Below are 21640 nucleotides of genomic sequence, written 5' to 3' on the forward strand. Positions count from 1 at the left end.
AGACAAAAATTGTGTTTGATTATTCATGCTGGAGGCACATAATATACGGTGACTGGACATTAAACAATACTGATAAACATTTTTTTGTCCGTGTTTGCATGCAAATATCAAGTGTCTCCTAAAGTTGACTGACATCATGGCTCTATCTTGACATTAACAGCTAGATGATAATGCTTTTCAAAATGTCAAGTCACTGTGCAAAACAAAAAGCAGCTCATCTACATTATATTCTACAAATTATTTCTGCTCAAAAATTATGTAGCATTTTGAGATGATTCTAAAGTATTATTGTGCATCTATATCATACAATCATTTCCCATTAATTGGCAAACATAGCATTGTTTAGAAATAGGTATCTTATTACTGACAAGAATTTGAATATATGAATGTTGATTTCTCACCTGAGAAAAAGTGCTGTGCTTTCACATTCACTGATTTGGTTTGGTCCATCACTGGAGCATAGTTAGCCTGAACAACATAAGAAACATATCATACAGGGGAAATTTGCAGGGAACAATTAGTTTGTAAGACAGTAGATGTGTGTGCCCCCTCACAAGTGTTATTGGTTCTGATGAAATAGCAAGGTTGTTGTTTGAAAGCAGCAGAGACTGGGCAGCAGCAGTTGAGACTTCGTAAGTTTTTCCTTCCGCCTCACTAAGTGGTAAGCAGACATACCAGGATGGCACATTAGAGCCAGTATCAGTGTTAGAGGTTTCACTCAATCGGTTACATGAAAAATATCTAAACCTGAAAATACAAGTATCCCATTGTCTTCTGTAGGTTGCATATACATTAACACGTTGTTTAACCACGCAGTCTGATATACAATGCAATTGTTTGTCAGGTTGGAAAATGTGATACTAATAAAGAAATAAACTATTTCTTTAAGTACTTCATATTTTGTCACTCTTGAAACATTACATATCATGATTGAGGAATTTGTGTGTCCCTATTATAATAAAAGCTGTGCTGTCAAATCATAGTCGGGTCCTTGGTAATCGTCCAGAATGATTCAGAAGTACTATCATAACATAACTGAGACCACAGGGTAACGAGACATTTTGTCCAGATTACAGAGACCCAAGTACTATTTTGGAAACCGGCATTGGAAAGCAGCTTGCAGACTGGACCTTCTTGGCTCAAAAGGCCTGTTGGTGGCCTAAACAACCAGCATGATGCTGTCACACTGTGGGTTCACACACTGCTGGGGCAAGGATTAAGGCTACATGTGACAAGTTTCAGGTAACAGATAGTGAAATCTGAGCATGCTTAACTGACAAAGCAAACTGGTTGTGAGAGTCTAGTCTTGTCCAGTCTAGAAGACTGGACAACTGCAGCTAATTTCATCAGGGAGATAGGTCAGTGAGTACTTCCTTTGGCTTGAAGGAAATCAGAGAAGAACGATTGGTGGAATGAGGAAGTGCAGGAAGGAGACCAGCATAGAAAAAGTGGGACATTGAGGGTAAACTGAAGAGAGCAGACAGGAGTACAGGGAGATGCAGCAGGTAGAAAAGGTAGAAGAAGCAAAGGCCAAATAAAGGGTGAATGATGACTTGATTGCTAAGTTTGAAAGTAAAGAGGGAGAGAATGATTTTTACAGGTTGGCAAAACAAAGCGATAGAGAAGGATGTGCACCAGGTTTGAATGATCAAGGATAGACAGATGCTAGAAGAGTACTTTGAAGGGTTGTTGAATGAGGAAAATTAAAGAGAGCATAGAGGAGGTGACTATTGTGGACCATAAAGTATCAGAGATTAGTAAAGAGTGGAAAGGCAGTTGGTTCTGATGATACCTGTGGAGGTATGGAAGTGTCTAGAATAGGCAGCAGTAGTTTCTGGTTAAATTATTCAACAGGATAAGAGTAAGAGGATGCCCGAGGAATGAAGAAATGTGATGGTGCCCATTTCAAGAATATGGGAAATGTGCAGAATTGCAGTAACCATAGAGGAATAAAGTTTATGAGCCATCAATACAGTTATGGGAAAGAGTAGTTGAAACTAGATGGAGAAGTCAGCATCTGTGAGCGGTAGTATGGTTTCATGTCTACCAAGAATACCACAGATGCAATATTTCCTTAAAGAAGGGAAACTGCACTCAACAGTGTGGTGAAGAGCATGGAAGAGGGGAAGAAAAATGTTCAAGAAGGTTGCAAAAGGTGAAGAAAAGTGTCTGGGGTAACTGTGAGAATCCACCAGAATGAAAGGGAAGGAATACAAGACGGTGGTGAGACCAGCATTGCTGTATGGTTTAGACAGTGGCATTGAGCAGAGATGAAGATGTTCTCTTTGGGACTCACTCACTCACTCACTTACTCACTCACTCACTCACTCACTCACTCACTCACGAGGAGGGATATCTGAAGATAATTGTCAGGGAGGAGGGCCTGGAAGAAGACTAAAGAGAACATTTATGGATGTAGTTAAAGAGGACATGAAATTAGTTGGTGTGAGAGAAACAGGGAGTAGGGTTACATGGAGGAAGTTTATTCGATGTGGTGACCCTTTGACTTTGAAAACTGTCAAGTGACAGAAAAGGTTGTTTGGGGAGCCCCTAAACCTGACTGATATGACCTCTGTGAAGGAGGGAGAGCTGGAAGACTCATCTAATGGTAAAAGTCACTGAAGGTATTAAACAAGCTTCTAAATGTGTAAGCGTTCTGAGAACAATGTCAAACAAAACTAGATTGGGGAGATGCGAATGTCTGCTATAGGGCTGGTATATAGCAAGCAACAGGGCTATTTATTCAGAGCATGAAGAGGTTGGGATAGGAGGATTTCCATATCAGAAGCCAAGATTCTGTCCTGCAACCAAGTGGGTTGCCCCTCTAGATTGGAGGGGAACAATAGCATCAAGTAGGGAGGTACAATTATCTAGTGGTTCAAGATTAGGTAGAATGGCCAATGAGTTGAATAGGCCCATCATTGTGTTAACTGAAGTGATACAGGTGTTGCTTCAGTCTGTCTCCTCACTTAATTCCTTCACTAAAATAAAGCTTTCAAATTATGGGTCCACTTGTGTTCTAGCTATCCCCTATAGTCACAAACTTAAAGTAATGACAAAAACACAGTGAACTATTTGGAGTCCCTGAAGCAGTTTTAAACAGTTGATTTTTGTGTCCGTACCTGCCAGGTATCTGTAGGGATGTGCTCAGCATGTTTGAAGAAGCAAGAACAGTTACTGCTTGAGGAGTCCCTGATACAGGAGACAGTACTGACCGTGGGGTTGGCTCTGTCTGAGAGGGGGGCACCGATAGAGCAGAGGCAACATGTTTTTATAGCAGATTCATGCTACATAAGATCTACCAGGAAAAAAACGTTCAAAGCAAAAAACATCTCATATTTTCAAGTTTGAAAAAAGCAAAAAGACTTTGTGTGGTCCTAACCTTTCACCACTTGAACAAATGTGACATGAATAGATGTCATTTTTAATTGTGAAAGGTACCTCTGTCAGGGAGCTATCAATCAGAGACATACAAGACTACAGTTTTTTCTTCTAGATATGGCACATTAGAAATGAATTCACCTGTTGGCTGGAAGTTGAATGGCAGGTCTTTGACATGGTCAGAGGAAGGGTTGGTGCAGGACTTGGTATTAGAGTTGGGTCTTTGAACTGGGACGTGGCAGACCTTAAGGTTTTGGTGAAGCCTATCTCTTTTTTAAAGTTGTTAACAGCCTTTGAAATATAGATGAACAGATAGAAAACAAAATCATATGTCCATTAGAAGCTACACTAAAATACAATTTGTAAAACTGATTAAGATCAATTATTGAATCCATCTAGTTTTCCAATTCCTTCACCTGTCTGAGAAACTTATTGGCGATTAAAGTGTCTGGTGAGACATTAAGCTGGCCACAGGTAGGGCACGTGTGTTCCTCTGAGTCCAACAGGTTTGTACGTATACCTGAGCAAAAAAGAAATATGGTTGACAAACAAGTAGGAAGCATCGAATCACAGTTGTGAAAGGGTGCAAGTCAAGAGACTGGAATGATAGAGCATAACACAACAAACATTAAATTTGAGGCACATTTTGACGTTTAATTTAATCTCTCAAATAAATGAATTGGAAAAATCAGAAATATTGGCTACTACAATTTAACAACACCACATAACCTCAAAGTGATCAATCAATAGCTCCCTTTGATCTCCAAAACACAATAATTCCCCTAAGGTTCTCCAAACTTTTTAGCACCCTGGACCGGTCAACGCTTGACAATTTTACCACAGACCGGGGGGCGTCTGTGGAGAGGGGGCATGGTACACGTAGATTGTTTATATTTCGACTATAATAACTGTGTGGATCCATCTTTTCCTCAACAAAAAGAAACTTTCTCTCTGACGTCTGTTTTTTATTCATTTTTCTAGCTTGTGGGTCACATTTTTGTTGCTCAAGTGACCGAGATGTAACAAAGAGATTCCGGTCATTTCTCAAAAAAAAGATTGTTCAGACTCCAATAATAAATCCAACGGAAATAACTGTGTGGCCCTGTACCAATTGATCTATGGACCAGTACCGGGCTGGGTACCACTGCCCTAAAGGAATGTATCTTGCTGGATTGATATTTGAAACTGAATTTGTTTATTCTATCTGTGCAGTGCATCTTAATTGTTAACTGTATTTGGTATGCGTTTGTGCGGCAAATACTCACATTCATCACAGTAGCTATTTCCACAGCAGGGTATGACCACAGCATCACTCAGCAGATTACGACAGAGTAGACAGAGGAGTTCATCAGGCATGACATCATCCTCACCACCTGATTTGGCCTGTTGTGCAAGAAACTGCGGCCTTTCCCTCTTGCCAATGGCATATGCCTCGCTATGAGCAGATAACACACAAACACGCAGTTTCTTTTGAGGGTGACAACATATTTTGGATCTCTACACCTTATACAGCATTCTACTTAACTTAAACATGTTTCCGTCATATGAAAATACAACCCTATTTCCCCAAAAAACTGGAGCCCTGTGAAAATGTAAATGAAAAAAAAGGGTCTAAAGCTTGTAAAAAATGTCAGTAAAAGGTTCCTCAACATAAGATTGATAAGACTTTGACGATTACACCATTTACAGTGTGCAGGATTATCAAAAGACTCAGAATCAGGAGGAATCTCTGTGCATACATAACAAGGCCAAAGGTCAATATATAATGAATATTTCATCATCACAACACATGGCTTTGCAGAACAGTCTGGGTGCTAAACTGGCCTGCCTGCAGTCCAAATTTTCACCAATAAGAAAACATTTGGTGCATACTGAAACAGAAATCAAGCAGGACTGTTGAGCTTCTAGAATCTTGCATCAGACAAGAATGGTACAACATTCCAAGCCTAATACTCCAGGAACGGGTCTCCGTACTTCCCAGGAAGTTGTTAAAAGAAGACAATGGTAGACATTGTCCTGTTTGAAGGAGAGGAAGAAGATGTGTTCGGAAGCAGAGTGAAGTGGAAAAGGCTAGAGTCTGGGACAGAGTAGGCACTTTGAATATCGAACTATGGCAGGCAAAGGTAGAGTTGGTCCACATGATGCAGAGAAGGAAGGTGGATATACTGTGTGTCCAGGAGACCACACAGGTGGAAAGGTAGTAAGGCTAGAAGCGAGTTGTACTATCATGGTACTGACAGGAAGAGAAATGGAGTAAGTTACAGTGCCAATCATAAGTATTCACCCCCTTGGATGTTTTTCCAATAAATTTTTGTGTTAAAAAAGCCCAACTTTTATTGACCATGATTGATTAATGAAAGCATTAAAAGGGTAAAACATACAAGGGGGTGAATACTTATGATAGGCACTGTATCTCGAAGGAGGAGTTTGTTAGGAATGTTCTGGAGGTGAAAAGAATGTCAGATTGACTTGGCCCGACGGGGCCATCATGGGTTAGCCACCCGTGGTTTGCGGGACCCAGCACAACTGGTGGATGGGTCCCACCCAAAATTTGCTATGAAAAGTGCTATGAAGAAAATACCCCCTGAGCCTGCCAGAGTGGGGTCAGAAGATGGCTCATCGGCAGATAACATGGTAATGAACACAGGAACGGAACAGACTACGAGTTTGATGATCAGCATACCAAGGGCTCCACCAGCTACAGCAGGACACAGGCTCCAGAACTGCGTATGTGGCTGGACAAAGGTTACTTCCACCCTTGGCCTGAAGATACACCAGGGCAAGAAAGGGTGCCTAAAGAAGGGTCAACAGGGATGTCGCATCGACAGCAACTTTTTGAGAAGCAGGCCGAGTCAGTCGACTGAAGTCCAGCAGCAGGACACACACCACAGTCTGCAGGATATCAATGCCTCTGTCCCAGAGGAGGAAGAGCTAGGCACAAGAGAGGAACCGGAATCCAACACAGCACGTCCATCAGCAGAGAAGAAACTCCTGGGGCGAAGGCCATTAATCACGTGGCCAAAGTCCTGCGACAAGTTGCTGTGGAAGGAGATCAACACTGATCTCCGCAACATCCTAGAAAGGATCAAAAGTACCACCATGAAGAAGTTGGAGAGAATGGGCGGGCTGATCTATGCCTTTGGAGCAGAACGGTTCGGTGTGGTCGAAAGCAAGCAATCAAACAGAGCAGTTCCTACCAAGTCCAGAAGGCAGACAGAAACAGACCGCCTAGTCAAGGAGAGAAGGCAGCTGAAGAAACAATGGCGGAAAGCCACAGAGGAGGAGAAGGAGGGAATAAACTTGTTGCAGGAAGAAATTCAGAGTAGGCGTCCAACACTGAGGAGAGCTGAAAACCTCCGCAAGAAGCGCAGAAGGGAGGAGCAAACAAGATCACGCTTCTACAAAGACCCCTTCCACTTTGTGAAGACTCTCTTCACAAAGGAGAAGAGTGGAAGTCTCTCAGTGTCAAAGGTTGACCTGGAAAAACATCTGGAAAAGACCTGCACAGATGACCATCACCATGAAGAGGTTCCCCTCCCAACTGACATGCCATCAGTCAACCCTCCACAGTACGAGATAGGCATTAGCCCACCCAGATGGAGTGAGGTCGACAAAATTGTGCGTAGAGCAAGAGCTGCGTTGGCCCCAGGCCCCAACAGAATACCATACAGGCTCTATAAAAATGCACAAGATGTCCTGCGATTTCTCTGGAGGCTGATGAGTGGTGTGGCAAAAGAAGGAAATATCGACGTCCTGGCGGAGGGCTGGAGGGATCCTTATCCCCAAGGAGAAGGATTCATCGGAAATCAGCCAGTTTTGCCAGATCAGCCTTCTAAATGTGGAGGGGAAAATCTTCTTCGGAGTGGTCGCTCACAGACTGGCAGGATTCCTACAGGAAAACAACCTGATTGACAGAAAGGATTGATCAATCCAGAAAGCAGGTATCTCCGGCTTCTCCGGGTGTGTGGAGCATGCTAGCGTCATCTGGCATCAGATCCAGGCTGCCAAGAAAGAAGGAACAGATCTTCATGTGGTGTTCCTGGATCTTGCGAACGCCTTTGGCTCAGTCCCTCACATCCTCCTGTGGACAGCCTTCAACTACTTCAGCGTCCCACCAGCTCTCACAACCCTTATCAAGGCCTACTTCCAAGACATTCAGCTCTGTGTGACAACTGTAGAGTACACCACAGCATGGCAACAGCTAGAGGTGGGGATCATGGCTGGCTGCACCATCTCCCCCTTGGCCTTCACCTTGGCCATGAAGGTCATCATACGGGCTTCGCGATGGGTGGTTGGCGGACAGCGAATAAGACCCGGACTGAGGCTGCCACCAGTCAGAGCCTACATGGATGACCTCACAACACTCACCACAACCAAGGCTTGCACAGTACAGCTAATAGGCAAGCTCCAAGATAACATCAAGCTGGCTCACATGAAGATCAAGCCGAGCAAGTCCAGAAGCATTTTCATTGTGAAGGGGAAACTGTTAGACCACCGCTTCTACATTGGCGAGGAACCCATTCCAATGGTTTCGGAGAAGCCTGTGAGGAGCCTAGGTTGCTGGTATGATGCCTCCCTCAAGGACAAAGAGCAAATAGAGCAGCTCAGGAAGGAGGTTGCCAGCGGCCTGGAGAACATTGACAGAACCCTACTTGCGGGCAAGCTAAAGCTCTGGTGCTTGCAGTATGGCCAACTCTCACGCCTCCTGTGGCCACTAACCCTCTATGAAGTTCCACTCTCAAAGGTAGAAACGCTGGAGAGACTGGTCAACTCATATGCAAGGAAGTGGCTTGGCCTTCCCAGGTGCTTCAGCAGTATTGGGCTCTACAGCAAAGGGATGCTACACCTGCCCATTTACAGTCTGGCAGAGGAGTACAAGTGTGCCAAAGTCAGATTGGAGATGATGCTATTGGATTCAAGCGACCCACTTGTAGCCCAAGCGCCACCCATCCTGGCAACTGAGAGGACGTGGACCCCGCTGGCTGCAACTGAACAGGCAAACAAGGCTAGTGTACTGGGCTTGGGGCCAGGAATCTTTTTGAAAGGAAATCTCCACGGACCATGAGGTTTGCAGATGACATTGAGATCTGTAATGAGAATGGGGAACAGGTTGAGGAAATCTAGAGAGGTGGAGGTATGGTCAGGAAAGGAGTGGAGGTGATTCACAGCAAGATAGAGAATATGTCTGAGTGATTAAGAGGAACCTGGGTGGAATAGTGAGGCTATAGGGAGTGGAAATCAAGAAGTTGGAGGATCTCAGGTACTTGGGTCAACAGTACAGAGCAGAGTGTAGAAAATGGGGGAAGAGACAGGTTCAAGCAGGTTGGAATGGGTGGAGAAAAGTGTCAGGGGTACTATGTGATAGAAGACTATCAGCCAGAATGAAAGGAAAGGTGTGCAACACAGTGGTGTATGTTATGGCCTAGAAACATTTACAATGATGAAAAGACAGAAGGCAGAGCTAGAGGTTGCAGAGATGAAGATGCTAAGGTTCCCTTTGGGAGTGACCAGGATGGATAGCTGTGAGATTCCTGTGATCAGGAATGACTATCAGAGGAACAGCACATGTTAGATGTTTTGGAGAAAAGGTCAGAGTAGCCAGGCTGAGATGGTTCAGTCATGTAGAGGAGGGACAGTGAATATCCTGGTAGACGAATACTGGCATTGGAGCTGCCAGGCAGGAGGTCTAGAGGAAGACCAAAGAAAAGATTTATGGACGAAGTGAGAGAGGATATGAAGTTAGTTGATGTGAGAGGAGGAAATGGAGAATAGGGTTAGATGGAGAGGGTTGATTTGCTATGGCTACCCCTGAAGGGAAAAGCCAGAAGGACAAAAGGAGAAGAAGGTAGACATTGTCCTGTTCGAGATGTACTGCTGCCATTAAATTCAAAATCAGCTGATATTTCCCATTTTTTTTATAATAGGGATTGCCATTTCCCTGTGCTTGGATACTGTTGTAAATCAACACCAGTCAGCTGAAAAAAAAAATGGGATCACTCAGCTGCCAATCCAGACCCTTGACATACAAAACCTCAAGTTATATAGTTGAAACTTGTTTTTCATATTTTCATCTCTAGTTTTATAAAGAAAAAATTGAAACTAAATTAGCAAGTACCATGATTATGCTCATTAGGCAGTGTCTGTTTCAGAAAGGTTACAACTTCATCACATAACCCAACACCACACGTGCATTCAAGCTCATTAGTTGTATGAAAACATTTGAGTAGCTCAGTATAAAAACAGACTGACTGTGATTAAAGATGATATGTAGTTTTATATGTAGGTAGGACCTATTGATCTCAAATAGCAAGGACCACTTGCATAAAAGCGAAGAAATAAATTTTGGAAAAAAAAGGACATTTCAAAAAATGAGGGGCTGGACACAAATATCTGAAATCACAGCTTAATAAGATAAACCTGTGACACCTTATATGAGGAGCTTTTTTGACTGAAAAAGTTCTGAGTCAGAACTAACCCTTCACAGATACATTGGGTGTTTTGTTTCACTTACGCGTCTATGGCAGGAATTGCATAACGTCCACAACTGGTTAGCATGGCTCCCTTTATGTTGGGATCATCCACCTCAACCATAAAGGAACGAGGGATGCCTGTGCTCTTCTTAATCCTTAGAGGAGCTTCAAAGTTTTTATCCTGCTGTCAAAAACACCTACATCTCAAAACACAATGCAGGAACTTATCTAGCTTTAAAGACCATTGGCACTAATGTTTTGAAGAAATGCACTTACACACAACATTAGTAAACACCATGACATGTTGAGACCTAATCTATAATGTATCACATGTTGCTCCTACCCCACTTGTTGGACAATTCCTGATGTGGTGTCCAGTATTTCCACAGCGATAGCAAGTGTAGTTTGCCGGAAGGACAGCACCCAACTTCTTGCTGTAACTGGACAGAGAAATGCTAGGGCATTTACAGTACATATAGAGTTAAAGAAAACCTGCAGGGGGTACTAATGCAATGAGAAATTACCAACCTTAGTGAGTGATATTCTACAAATTCATCATAACGGCTGGATTGTTTATGAAAAATGTTCTCTCTCACTCACACATACAAACACACGTGCACACACCTAAGAATATCATCAAAACATTTCTTTATTTCAGTAATGCATTTTAAACTCTTATTTTTTTTAATTTATACACAGTGATATATTCATGCTGATGAAAAAATAGAACAATGTGAAAATCTTGAATATTTTAGACTCATTGTTTTGTACTGGTACTCTTAATCAGCTTAACAACCCAAAACATCTAGAAAGGTTTCTGGAACCTTTAAATGGCCTCTTGGTCTGGATACTTGACTACACAATTATGGGAAAGACTGTAGTCTGTAGCCTTGACAGATGCCTTAAAAAAAATGGAAAAATGTGGACATCCTCCACATGGAGAGTGAGATACAAAAGGACATTGCTAAAAAACTATGCTTTGCAGGGTGTTTATTAACAGAAAGTTGAATGGAGGGAAAAAGAGTGGTTGAAAAAGGTGCACAAACAACATGATACACACAGCCTTGAGAGGACTGTTATCCAAAGCCCATTCAAAAGTGGGGGGAGATCACAAGTAGACTGATTAACACAGAGAAACTTTCGTAAAATTCATAATTTCTTTGTGAAATGATAGGCGAAAAATTAGCTGTAGCCTTTATCCAAAGATTTGGGCCAAATCAGGATATAGTGTAAATGTGGACATTTTATTCCCCGTGTACAATGTCAGACTTCATGTAAAATTGGTCAAAGGCCACAAATGTCATTTTGCTGGTCGACATTACCAGATATGTATTTGGGCAGTTACAACTCATTCTGCAACTAATCAGATTAATGAATAAAAAAAAAAAAAAAAAAACAAGTTTGAAAATGAAATAAATTCATGACAGAGGATGACAGAAGAGCTTTGTGTCAGTGTAATAAATAAAATAAATAGAATCCCACAAATGACTCACTTCATAGGATCATAGATGGACTGATTCATCATAACTTTGAGCTTATCAACCTCTGGCACATCCACAGTCGCCAGGTTAGCCATCTGCATACATACAAATGAGAATGTCTTTGTAAAAAGCCAGAAGCCTGTATCATTACTCAGTCAAAATTAGATAATACAGGCTATATATAGTGACGGTTAACAATGATGCAAATGTTTACCTTGGAGAACAAGGACATAGTCCTAGAAGAGCTCTGGTTATCCATCTGTTACAGTAAATCACAAAGTTAGCTTCACCAATTTAAAGATATGCCATATGAGAACATTGGGAGTTGTGTGCTAGTAAACTAAAAGGAATTGCACAGTGTGGTCAAAATTAACCAGTTTCTCATTCCTTCAGTATCATGCCTTTGGTCATGCTAGCAGTTTTTCTCGTTCATCAAACAGTACTGCCATTAAAACAGTAGAGATCAAATCACCTTGGGCACCAACATTTTATTGCTTTGAACACTGCTCTCCATGTACACTGGCCTGCTTCCAATACATCCAATACAACCAGCTTTTCTGGCAATATAACTTTTTAAAAGTGAAATAAGTATTCAATTAGCACAGAAACAAACTTTCATTCATTCATTATCTACCTATCTATCAATCCATCATTTCCAGAGTGATTTCTTTGTCTTTAGCACAAAGGAAACATGGAACAAAGATTAAGGTACACACACTACACTTTCAAATGTCAGACGATACAAAGGTAATCAGTCGCTACAACTTTACACACTAGTCGTACTGAATATGACTTTACAAAAAAATCAAAAGTTTTTTCCAGTGACCTCACTACTGTAATGAAGGTAACCTAAGAATTTGAAGTTCAAGTTCTTTGGCATTGTGGTTTATGTTCAATCGTATTGACCACTATCTCTTTGTTCCAACACCGAAAGTTACATATTGATATAAAGCACTCATTCTTTAACAGTGAATTTATTTGCAGACTATAATGACTCTTTCCATCATCATTAAATTATGTTGTTTAATAAGAGTACTGGATGGGAGTATGACTGAAGAGTCAAAAAGAAAAAAATGGCTCAACAGGAGCCCAAGCCCAGAGCTTTAGTTAACCTTGTTTCAGTGTGGTTGATTTAAGTGTCTGTCACTTAAATACACACACTAATCACTTATCAAACAACACTTAAGAGTTTCTAAATTACATTGCCAATCTTTTCTCATGTATGGCTTCCCAAACACAGCCCTGACAACAGGTTTGTGACTGAATTAAAATCTAATAAAATTCAAAACATTTTTAATAAAAAAAGATGAAATAATACCAGTTACTTTCTGAGAGGAAACAGAAAGCTGCTCATTGAGGGGGGAATGCACCATAGTGACTCAGCAGAAGCAGCACTGTAACGGGGCTGCATGATATGATCTGACCCTCCCAGGCTGCGACTGCCACTAAAACACTTAGGTTATCAAGCATGATAGATACCAATTTCACATATAAACAGCTTTGTGCAGTTTTATTATTTTTCTATGAGTTTTAATCCTTTATTAATAGAATATATCTATTCATACTGACCCTACTATAGCAATCTATTATACTTCATGTTTTACAGTTGATTTATTATTAACTGAGTGAGAAAAAAAGAAAGCTAGTGGTGCATTCTTCTAGAGTATATTTATTTCTTAGAATATTTCATTGTTATTAAAAAAAACAACAAAAAAAATACATGAATGCTAAACTGCAGAATATACATGTTCAAACTGTAGAAAAAAAAAAAAACACTTGTGGAATTATGTTTTGTTACATACTGCTTTGATGGTTCCAAAGCTGTGGTGACTCTGGATGTCTGATCGCTCACTGAAAAAAATAAAATCAAGTATTCAGAAAGAAAAAACATGCTAGTCCATTTTGAAAAATTACGTAGGCGCGTAGGTGTAGAATTATGCAACATGACTATCGTAATTGTCATTTTTCACCGCTGCTCTCTTCAGGAATCACCACAGCGAATTCACTTACTCAGTTTTACCCCATTCTCTGTACTCTCTTCTCTCATACTAACTTCATGTCCTCCTTCACTACATCCTTGAATCCTCTCCGCTCTTCCTCGAGGGCTCCTATCTGACCGTTCCAATGACAGCATCCTCCTACCAACATATTTACACATACATATAACACTCCTCTGTAAATGTCCAAACCCTCAGTCTGGCCTCTCTGACATAATTTCCAAAACATCTAACATGAGCTGTTTGTCTGACCAACTCATTCATTATTCTATCTGTCCTCATCACTCCCAAAGAGAACCTCAACATCTTCATCACTGCTACATCCAGCTCTGCTTCCTGTGTTTTCCTCAATGCTACTGTCTCTAAACCATACAGCATTACTGGTCTCACCATAGTTGGTTATACTTTTTATTTCAGTATGGCTGATATTCTATCACAAATTACTCCTGACACTTATCTGCACCTGATTCCTTTCTAAGCTCATCTGTCAACCTGTTGTTCACAACCACAAACAGGAGAGGCTCAGAACTGATCCCTGATGTACAGTCATGACAAAAAGTTTTGAGAATGACACAACCATAGAAACATCTGGCAAACACTTAAAAACCCTGGAGGAGCAGAATTTGTGAAAGTGTCAGTCTCAAAACTTTTGGCCATGACTGTAGTCCTACCTCCACCATGAACTCCTCTATCCTACCTCTGACACGCCTGACCACTGTCTCACAGAACTCACACATGTCCTACACCACTTTTAACATAATTCTCAGCCACTCCAGACCTCCTCAAACAGTACAATAGGTCATCTCCTGGCACCCTGTCATATATTATTTTTTGATCAACAAGAGGCACAATGTAGCTCCCTCGGACTTACGCTGTACTTTCCTCTCAACATTCTTAAAGCAAATACTGCATCTAAATTGTATTTCCTGAAATTAATGTGTCAGAATCAGTCTACCACACAATTAAAAGCAGAAAATGCATAGAACCTACCACAGCATCTGCCGCCTTTGACGGCAGTTTGTTAAATTTTAGAATCAATGTTGTTTTTTTTTAAGCAGTCTGCTATCTGAAAGCCACTTTTAAATGGGACACTTACATGTGAGTCTTGTTGTTGCTGCTTGATTTGGCCCTGCTGGTGACAGGGATTCTCCTGACAATCACAGACGAACCTTTAGGGATGAGATCCTCACCTGTGTACTCTAAGATGGGGCAATACACAAACAAGTGTTTTCAGTTTGCTTTTTTAATCAAATGTTTTGGTTTTTAGGGAAAAAGAATTATATCTACATGGACAGTAAAGGATTACAATGTGAAGAGACCTTGAAAGTGTAGCCATGTAGCATGAATCAATCACTTGAGCACATTTTTCCCAAAAGTGTCTGGCCTTTCTTATTTAGAACAGTTGTGTAGAAGACAATCTCACATTCATTGATTACTATTAGTACTATTTCGAGTGGCCTATCTAAAAGGTGTTTGTAGTGAGGAGTTTTACGGTAATGGCCAAAACTGTTGGTTAGGATTTTTTTTTTTGTCTTAATGCATATCTTGAATTTAAAACCATGTTTGAGCAGCTATGAGTTGCCAAAATTGTATTCTTTTAAATCCTGTTAGACATAAATACTTATTTCAGTCTAACTCCTTTGAATTCAATTTGATTTTCAAAAATCAGAGATGCAGAGATTCATATACACAGTCTGGTGAATTTGATCAATTAATTATGCCTTCCATGACAGCATCTACAAAGAAAGATACATGTTCAAAGTAGAAATTTTGAAGTGTTTGAAGTGATTAAGTAGTGTGGCCAAAAATAAAAATAATATATATATATATATACACATATATATAAATATATATATACTGCTCAAAAAAATAAAGGGAACACTTGAACAACACAATGTAACTCCAAGTCAATCACACTTCTGTGAAATCATAGTGTCCACTCAGGAAGCAACACAAGATTCATTTTGACTTGTTTTAAGGACATTACATCAAAGTTGGATCAGCCTGGAGTGTGTTTTTACACTTTAATTTTGAGTGTGATTCCTAATCCAGACCTCCATGGGTTAATACATTTGATTTCCATTGATCATTTTTGTGTGATTTTGTTGTCAGCACATTCAACTGTGTAAAGAGCAAAGTATTTCATAAGAATATTTCATTCATTTAGATCTAGGATGTGTTTTTTAAGTGTTCCCTTTATTTTCTTGAGCAGTGTATATATATATGTATGTTTATATGTATGTATATATATTTAAAATCTAATAAATCTAGCATCTGGTCAGGATGCCTCTTCTACACCTCCCTGGTGAGGTTTTCCGGGCAAGTCCCACCAGGAGGAGGCCTGGGGAAGGCTCAGGAAACGCTGGAGGGACTATGTCTCAGGATTACCCCAGAAGAGCTGGATGAAGTGGCGAGTGAGAGGAAAGGTTAGGCCTTCTGCCTAGGCCACTGCCCCTAGAACCTGACACCAGTGAAAGGGGCAGAAAATGGACGGATAAATTAATCTACAAATTAGTGATCAATTTTTTTTAAGGGACAATTAAAGGAAGGGCCAATTTCAATAATTCTTCCTGTTTACATTTATCAGATGTAGTCAGAAGTTTGTCTGTATGTTTGTAAAGTATGTATGTATGTACTTTAGAACAAAATTCGATGAAAATATAATTACATAGTGTGGGACAGGAAGGGTCTGGCAGATGATTCCCACCAGTTACCACCTTTAAACTGTGTGCCAAGTCTGTTAAATCAAAAAATGTGCACTTTTTGATTTGGTTCCTTGTGTTAATATGCTACATTTAACTATCTGGGTGTATGTCAATATGACAATTACGACTTCACCAATTACAGAGCCGTCAATGCTATTTTAATTGTGCACTTCTCCCGGGACATTTGCAAGCATTGCAATGGCAGGGCTTATTCGCCTACACTGAACAGTCATTTAATCCAGGACACGGAGCATAAATGCAGCAGGAATGTGGGCCTTTCACGAGGTGCCCTGGTCTCACTTTTCTGGATAGTGTCAAAGTGGAAGTGGTGACGCAACCTGCTAGGACCTTAAAACGAGCAATCATATAACACGTGTTTTCGAATATCAAAAAGTCAATCTTTCTGCAAAGTTACATTTTCATCCATCAATACAAGTGTTTCATTACCCTCTCTTGTCTGCGCATTGGTGATCAGCAGGTCACAGTCCCCGGCCCGGAGCTTCTCTCTGCCCATGATCTGCCTCTTCAAGTCTTCAAGCGTGATGTGAGGGCCGTCAAACACCACCGTGTCATAGCTGAGTTTAGAAGAGAATTTATAATGGACATGCGTCATGTCGACACCGACCAAAAAACTCGTCTGATAGCCCTCGCAAAGCGACAAACAAAAGTTATTTGCTCTGAAGTATATAGTAAGCTAGCTGGCATTAGCCGCCGGCTGCGTCGAGTGTCTTAATTAACAGCTGCTTAGAAAGTGGAAACGACTCGAGCACATTTCCCGACGACGACTGGAACAACACAATTGCGTTAAATCAAATCGTGCTCAGTCACTGTCTAGTCCAATTACAACTTTAAATCCTATTCATTTCGCCATGAATACGAAATGTTCGCTGACAGAAACCACCAGCTGTTTCGAAAGGCATCGTCTCGTCAGCACAGTGCACGCATCCTCTCATGCTGCGTTCATGAGCCTTCGCATATTGTCGGTAAAGTCTAATACAGCACCCCCCCCCCCAAAAAAAACAACGTTGAAAATTAAAACGTAGACAGGCGTACATCTGCGTATGTTTGTAATCATGAGTGCGAGAAAGTGACTAAGTGATCTGTATAAATGAATCAATAGTTGTAAGAGGCCAACATCGGTTTCATTCACTTATGATGAGCCTCAAATCCTTCAGTAGCTGAGCTAATAAATTGAGACCCAGATAATTGCTAAAATATCCAAATTTAAGTAATAGTTAGATAAACAAACTAAATGAATACAGCCAAAGCACACATTTATCATGATTTATTGAAAATACTTAGGTATCCACTGTATAATTTGGATTTTTGTTGTCGACTACAAAGTAGCGCACAGCAAGTGTAATTTCGCTCATCAAAGTCGAAATTTTCACATAATTTTCACAATAATTGCTTTAACACGAGCGTGCGACTTACTGTACAGAGGTTTTTTTTTTTTATAACAAATAAGGCTATGACCAATCGAAATGATTTGTGATCATTTGTATTTCTTATATTTGTAATACCATACAAGAATATATGATAAACTCTAGTTGTTGCCTGGAATTAGACTGTAGCTTGCAGCAGAAAGAATCCCTTGAGAATCTTTAAACCATATATTTTACTGATTTGAATCATAGACTACCAAATTAATTTCTTTATTGTTTCCGCCTATGTTTCTGCATATTCAAGATTCAAAGAGTTTATTGTCACGTGTACAGTGTAGAAACGAGTTTCCCTGTACAGTGATATATGTAAGCCAGGTTTAGTCCCACCACTGAGTGGGGTTTTCTCACTATATTGTTGAGGCTATTCAACAGCTTTGGATATATATAGGCTCTAAAATATATATATGTGTGTGTTTATATATATATGTATATATCATCTCTAAAATATATATGTGTGTATGTATGTATGTGTGTGTGTATATATATATATATATATATATATATATATATATAATATTTCAAAGGGGAATGAAAATTGTATAAATGTGCGATTGAGAATCCAAAACTGTTGAATAGGCTCAACAATATAGTGAGAAAACCCCACTCGGTGGTGGGACTAAACCTGGCTCATCTTCAATTGGTGGCAGTGGGGAGGGTGAAGGGCAAACTGGGAGATATCCTGGACAATCCTTCCCACCCCCCTGCATGACGAGGTGTAGCTGATGGGCAGCTTGTTCAGCCAACGGCTCATCCCATCCCAGTGCAGTACTGAACGCTTTAGACGTTCTTTTGTGCCAATGGCCATCAGACTATATAACAGCAAACTGGATGGCACACCACTCTAACCGGCCTGAGGTGCATCTGTGCTGCTTCCACAGCCTCACTACCATACCCCATTCACCACCTCACCCACTCACATGTCATGCCCTAACTTTGCAGTCTTTCTAATCCTTGTTGGTCCCAGCCCACATGCATCCTGCCCATTTTCATTTATTTATGTAATTCTTGTCATTGCTATTATCACCCTTTTCTCCGTATCCTCCTCTCTCACACCAACTACCTTCATATCCTCTCTCACTACGTCCATAAATCTTCTCTTCAGTCTTCCTCGAAACCTCTTGGCTGGCAGCTCCAATTCCAGCATCCGTCTACAGTTTCTTGTCCATGCAGCATCGCTGGTCTCACCACTGTCTTGTACACCATTCCTTTAATTCTGGCCGATAGTCTTCTATCACATAGTACCCCTGACACTTTTCTTCAGCCATTCCAACCTGCTTCGACCTGTCTCTTCACTCCTTGTACACACTCTCCGTTGCTCCGGACTGTTGACCCCAAGTAACTGAAATCTTCCAGCTTCTTGATCTCCACTCCCTGTGGCTTCATTGTTCCAACTGAGTTCCTCTCACACATATGATCTGTGTTGCTATGACTTACTTTCATTCCTCTCCTTTCCAGAGCATACCTCCACCTCTCTAGATTTTCCTCTGCCTGATTTCTGCTCTCATTACAGATCACAATTTCATCTGCAAACATCATGATCCATGGAGATTCCTGTCAACCTCATCTGTCAGACTGTTCATCACCATTGTGGACAAGAAGGGGCTCAGAGCTGATCCCTGATGGAGTCCCACCTCCAACTTGAAATTCTCTGTTACCCCTACAGCACACTGTACCACTGTCTCACAGTTAACATACATGTCCTGCACCAGTTTAACATACTTCTCTGCCACTCCAGACCTCCTCATACAATACCAGAGCTCCTCTCTTGGCACCCTGTCATATGCTTTTTCTAGGTCTACAAAAGCACAATGCAGCTCCCTCTGGCCTCTAAGCCTGGCCTCTTTACTCATCTATTAGCATTCTCAATGCCAATACTGCATCTGTATATCATCAGGATAAACTGCTTTTCCACTCTTCATCCTCTTCAATGCCTTCCTCCCTTCACATTTACTAATTTTTGCTACTTTGTGGTCGACAATAGTCTTCTAGCCTTGCCTTTCTTTCATTTTCAACATTCATCAGGTCTTCAAAGTACACTTTCCATCTTTCCATCACTTGCCTAGCACCTGTCAATACATTACCCTCTCTATCTTCAATCAACCAGACCTGTTGTACATCCTTTCCATCATTATCTCTCTGTTTCGCCAACCTGTATAGACCATTCTAGCCCTCCTTACTATCCAACCGAGAATACAAGTCATCGTACGCCCTTTGTTTTGCCTTTGCTACCTCTATCTTTACCTTACATTGTATCTCCCTGTAATCCTGTCTGTACTCGTCAGTCCTCTCAGTATCCCTCTTCTTTGCTAACCTCTTTCTCTGTATATACGCCTGCACTTCCTCATTCCACCACCATGTCTCCTTATCTACTTTCCGTCCAGTTGACACACCAAGTACTCTTCTACCTGTCTCCCTGATAACACTAGCTGTTGTTGTCCAATCATCTGGAAGCTCACCCTGACAACCCAGACCCTTTCTAAACACCTCCCTGAAAAAACATGCAACACTCCTCCCTTTTCAGCTTCCAACACTTTGTCCTCTGCTCTGCCTTTGTCCTCTTGATGTTCCTTGTCACCGGAGTCATCCTATAAACCAGCATCCTATGCTGTCTGGCTACACTCTGACCTACAACTACTTTGCAGTCACCGATCTCTTTCTGGTTACCTCGTCTATACAAGATGTAGTCTACCTGTATGCTCCTACCTCCGCTCTTATAAGTCATCCTATGTTCCTGTTTTTTCTGGAAAAAGGGGGTTCACTATAGCCATTTCCATCCTTTTTGCAAAATCTACCACCATCCGGCCCTCCGTGTTCCTATCCTGTATACCAAATCTGCCTATCACTTCTTCATCCGCTCTGTTTTATGGACTTTCTATAGTTGATTAAATTCTTAATTTGGTTCTGAAGATCTGTTGCTTTTCAATTTCTTCTACATGTTTTTACAAACAATTAAGCAATAACTTTTAAAACCAGAGTACAATGACTGTTCTTAAATTTATTCCAGGACAAACTCCAAAAGATTTCAGACATTCCACATTTCTTTGGCTGTTCAGCATTGACCTTTAAAGTTACACTCCAAACTCAAGTTATTCTAAATGTTCATTAAATTTTTTTTGATAATTTTAGAATCTATGGATATATAGTTATTTCAAATGAAGTCTATGTCAGAATGATACAGAGGTACTTATAAGTCCTGCTCCCAATGGGCTCGGTTGGGCACGGCCCAAAAGTACAACATGGGTCCCTCTTCACCTGGGCTCACCACCCATAGGAAGGGCCAAGGGAGTTCGGTGCGCTGGGTGGAGGCCAGAGTGGGGGATCTTGGTGGTACAACCCTTGGCTACAGAAGCTGGCTGTAGGGACATGGACTGTCACTACTCTGGCAGGGAAGGAGCCCAAGCTGGTGCACGAGGCTGAGAGATTCCAACTAGACTCACCTTGATGCACTTTTTTTCTCTGGAGTTGCCCCAGGTGGGCGGCACCAGGCAGGTGTGGGCATATTGATTGCCCCCTGACTTGGCACCTGTACGTTGGAGTTCAACCTGGTGGTTGAGAGGGTAGCCTCCCTCCCTCTTCAGGTGGCTTGACAGGCTCTAACTGTTGTTTGCAGCTATGCACTCAACAACAGTTCAGTTTACCCACACTTTTTGGGGTCCCTAGAGGGGTTTCTAGAGACTGGGGACTCCCTCGTTATACCGAGAAATGTCAAAGGTCACGTGAGCAAAGACTTCACAATTTGAAAGGATGCAATTGGGGGGGACAGCCCCCCAGATCTGAACCCGAGCAGTGTTTTGTTACTGGACTTCTGTGCTCATTACGGATCATCTGTAACAAATACAATGTTCAGGCATAAAGGTGTCCGTATGTGCATTTGGCAGCAATGAACCATTGGCCATAGTTTTTTGATCAACCTTGTGGTCGCGTTGTTGGACTTGCGGCCGCATGTCCTGGAGACTCAGGTGAAGAGAGGGGGTGGAGCTGTCAACTGATTACCACCTGGTGGTGAGCTGGCTCTGATGGTGGGGGAAGATGCCGGTAAGACTTGGCAGACTCAAACGTAACATGAGTGTCATCTGGGAACGTCTGGCAGAATCCCCTTTCAGAAGGAGTTTCAACTCCTACCTCCGGCAGCACTACAACCCCGTCCCAAGGAGGGCAGGG

General features: G+C 41.4%; 1 protein-coding gene across 1 annotated transcript in view; it reads right to left on the reverse strand.

The window, feature by feature from the left end:
- Positions 1–21640, reverse strand: part of LOC147229517 (uncharacterized) — a 37365-nt gene that overhangs the window by 4538 nt on the left and 11187 nt on the right. Inside the window, exons 2-14 of the mRNA XM_086155005.1 lie at positions 16482–16609; positions 14426–14528; positions 13135–13183; positions 11547–11591; positions 11345–11427; positions 10195–10291; positions 9893–10035; positions 4647–4816; positions 3798–3901; positions 3523–3672; positions 3123–3232; positions 555–654; positions 402–468 (exon numbers count right to left, since the gene is read on the reverse strand). Coding sequence (XP_086011131.1) covers positions 402–468; positions 555–654; positions 3123–3232; positions 3523–3672; positions 3798–3901; positions 4647–4816; positions 9893–10035; positions 10195–10291; positions 11345–11427; positions 11547–11591; positions 13135–13183; positions 14426–14528; positions 16482–16548 — 1288 coding nt within the window. The 5' untranslated portion in view covers positions 16549–16609. The remainder of the gene's footprint in view (positions 1–401; positions 469–554; positions 655–3122; positions 3233–3522; positions 3673–3797; positions 3902–4646; positions 4817–9892; positions 10036–10194; positions 10292–11344; positions 11428–11546; positions 11592–13134; positions 13184–14425; positions 14529–16481; positions 16610–21640) is intronic.

Source organism: Fistularia commersonii, chromosome 11 (genome assembly GCF_037954325.1).
Source record: "Fistularia commersonii isolate RoL2024-O1a breed Wild chromosome 11, RoL_Fcom_v1.0, whole genome shotgun sequence".
NCBI lineage: Eukaryota > Metazoa > Chordata > Actinopteri > Syngnathiformes > Fistulariidae > Fistularia > Fistularia commersonii.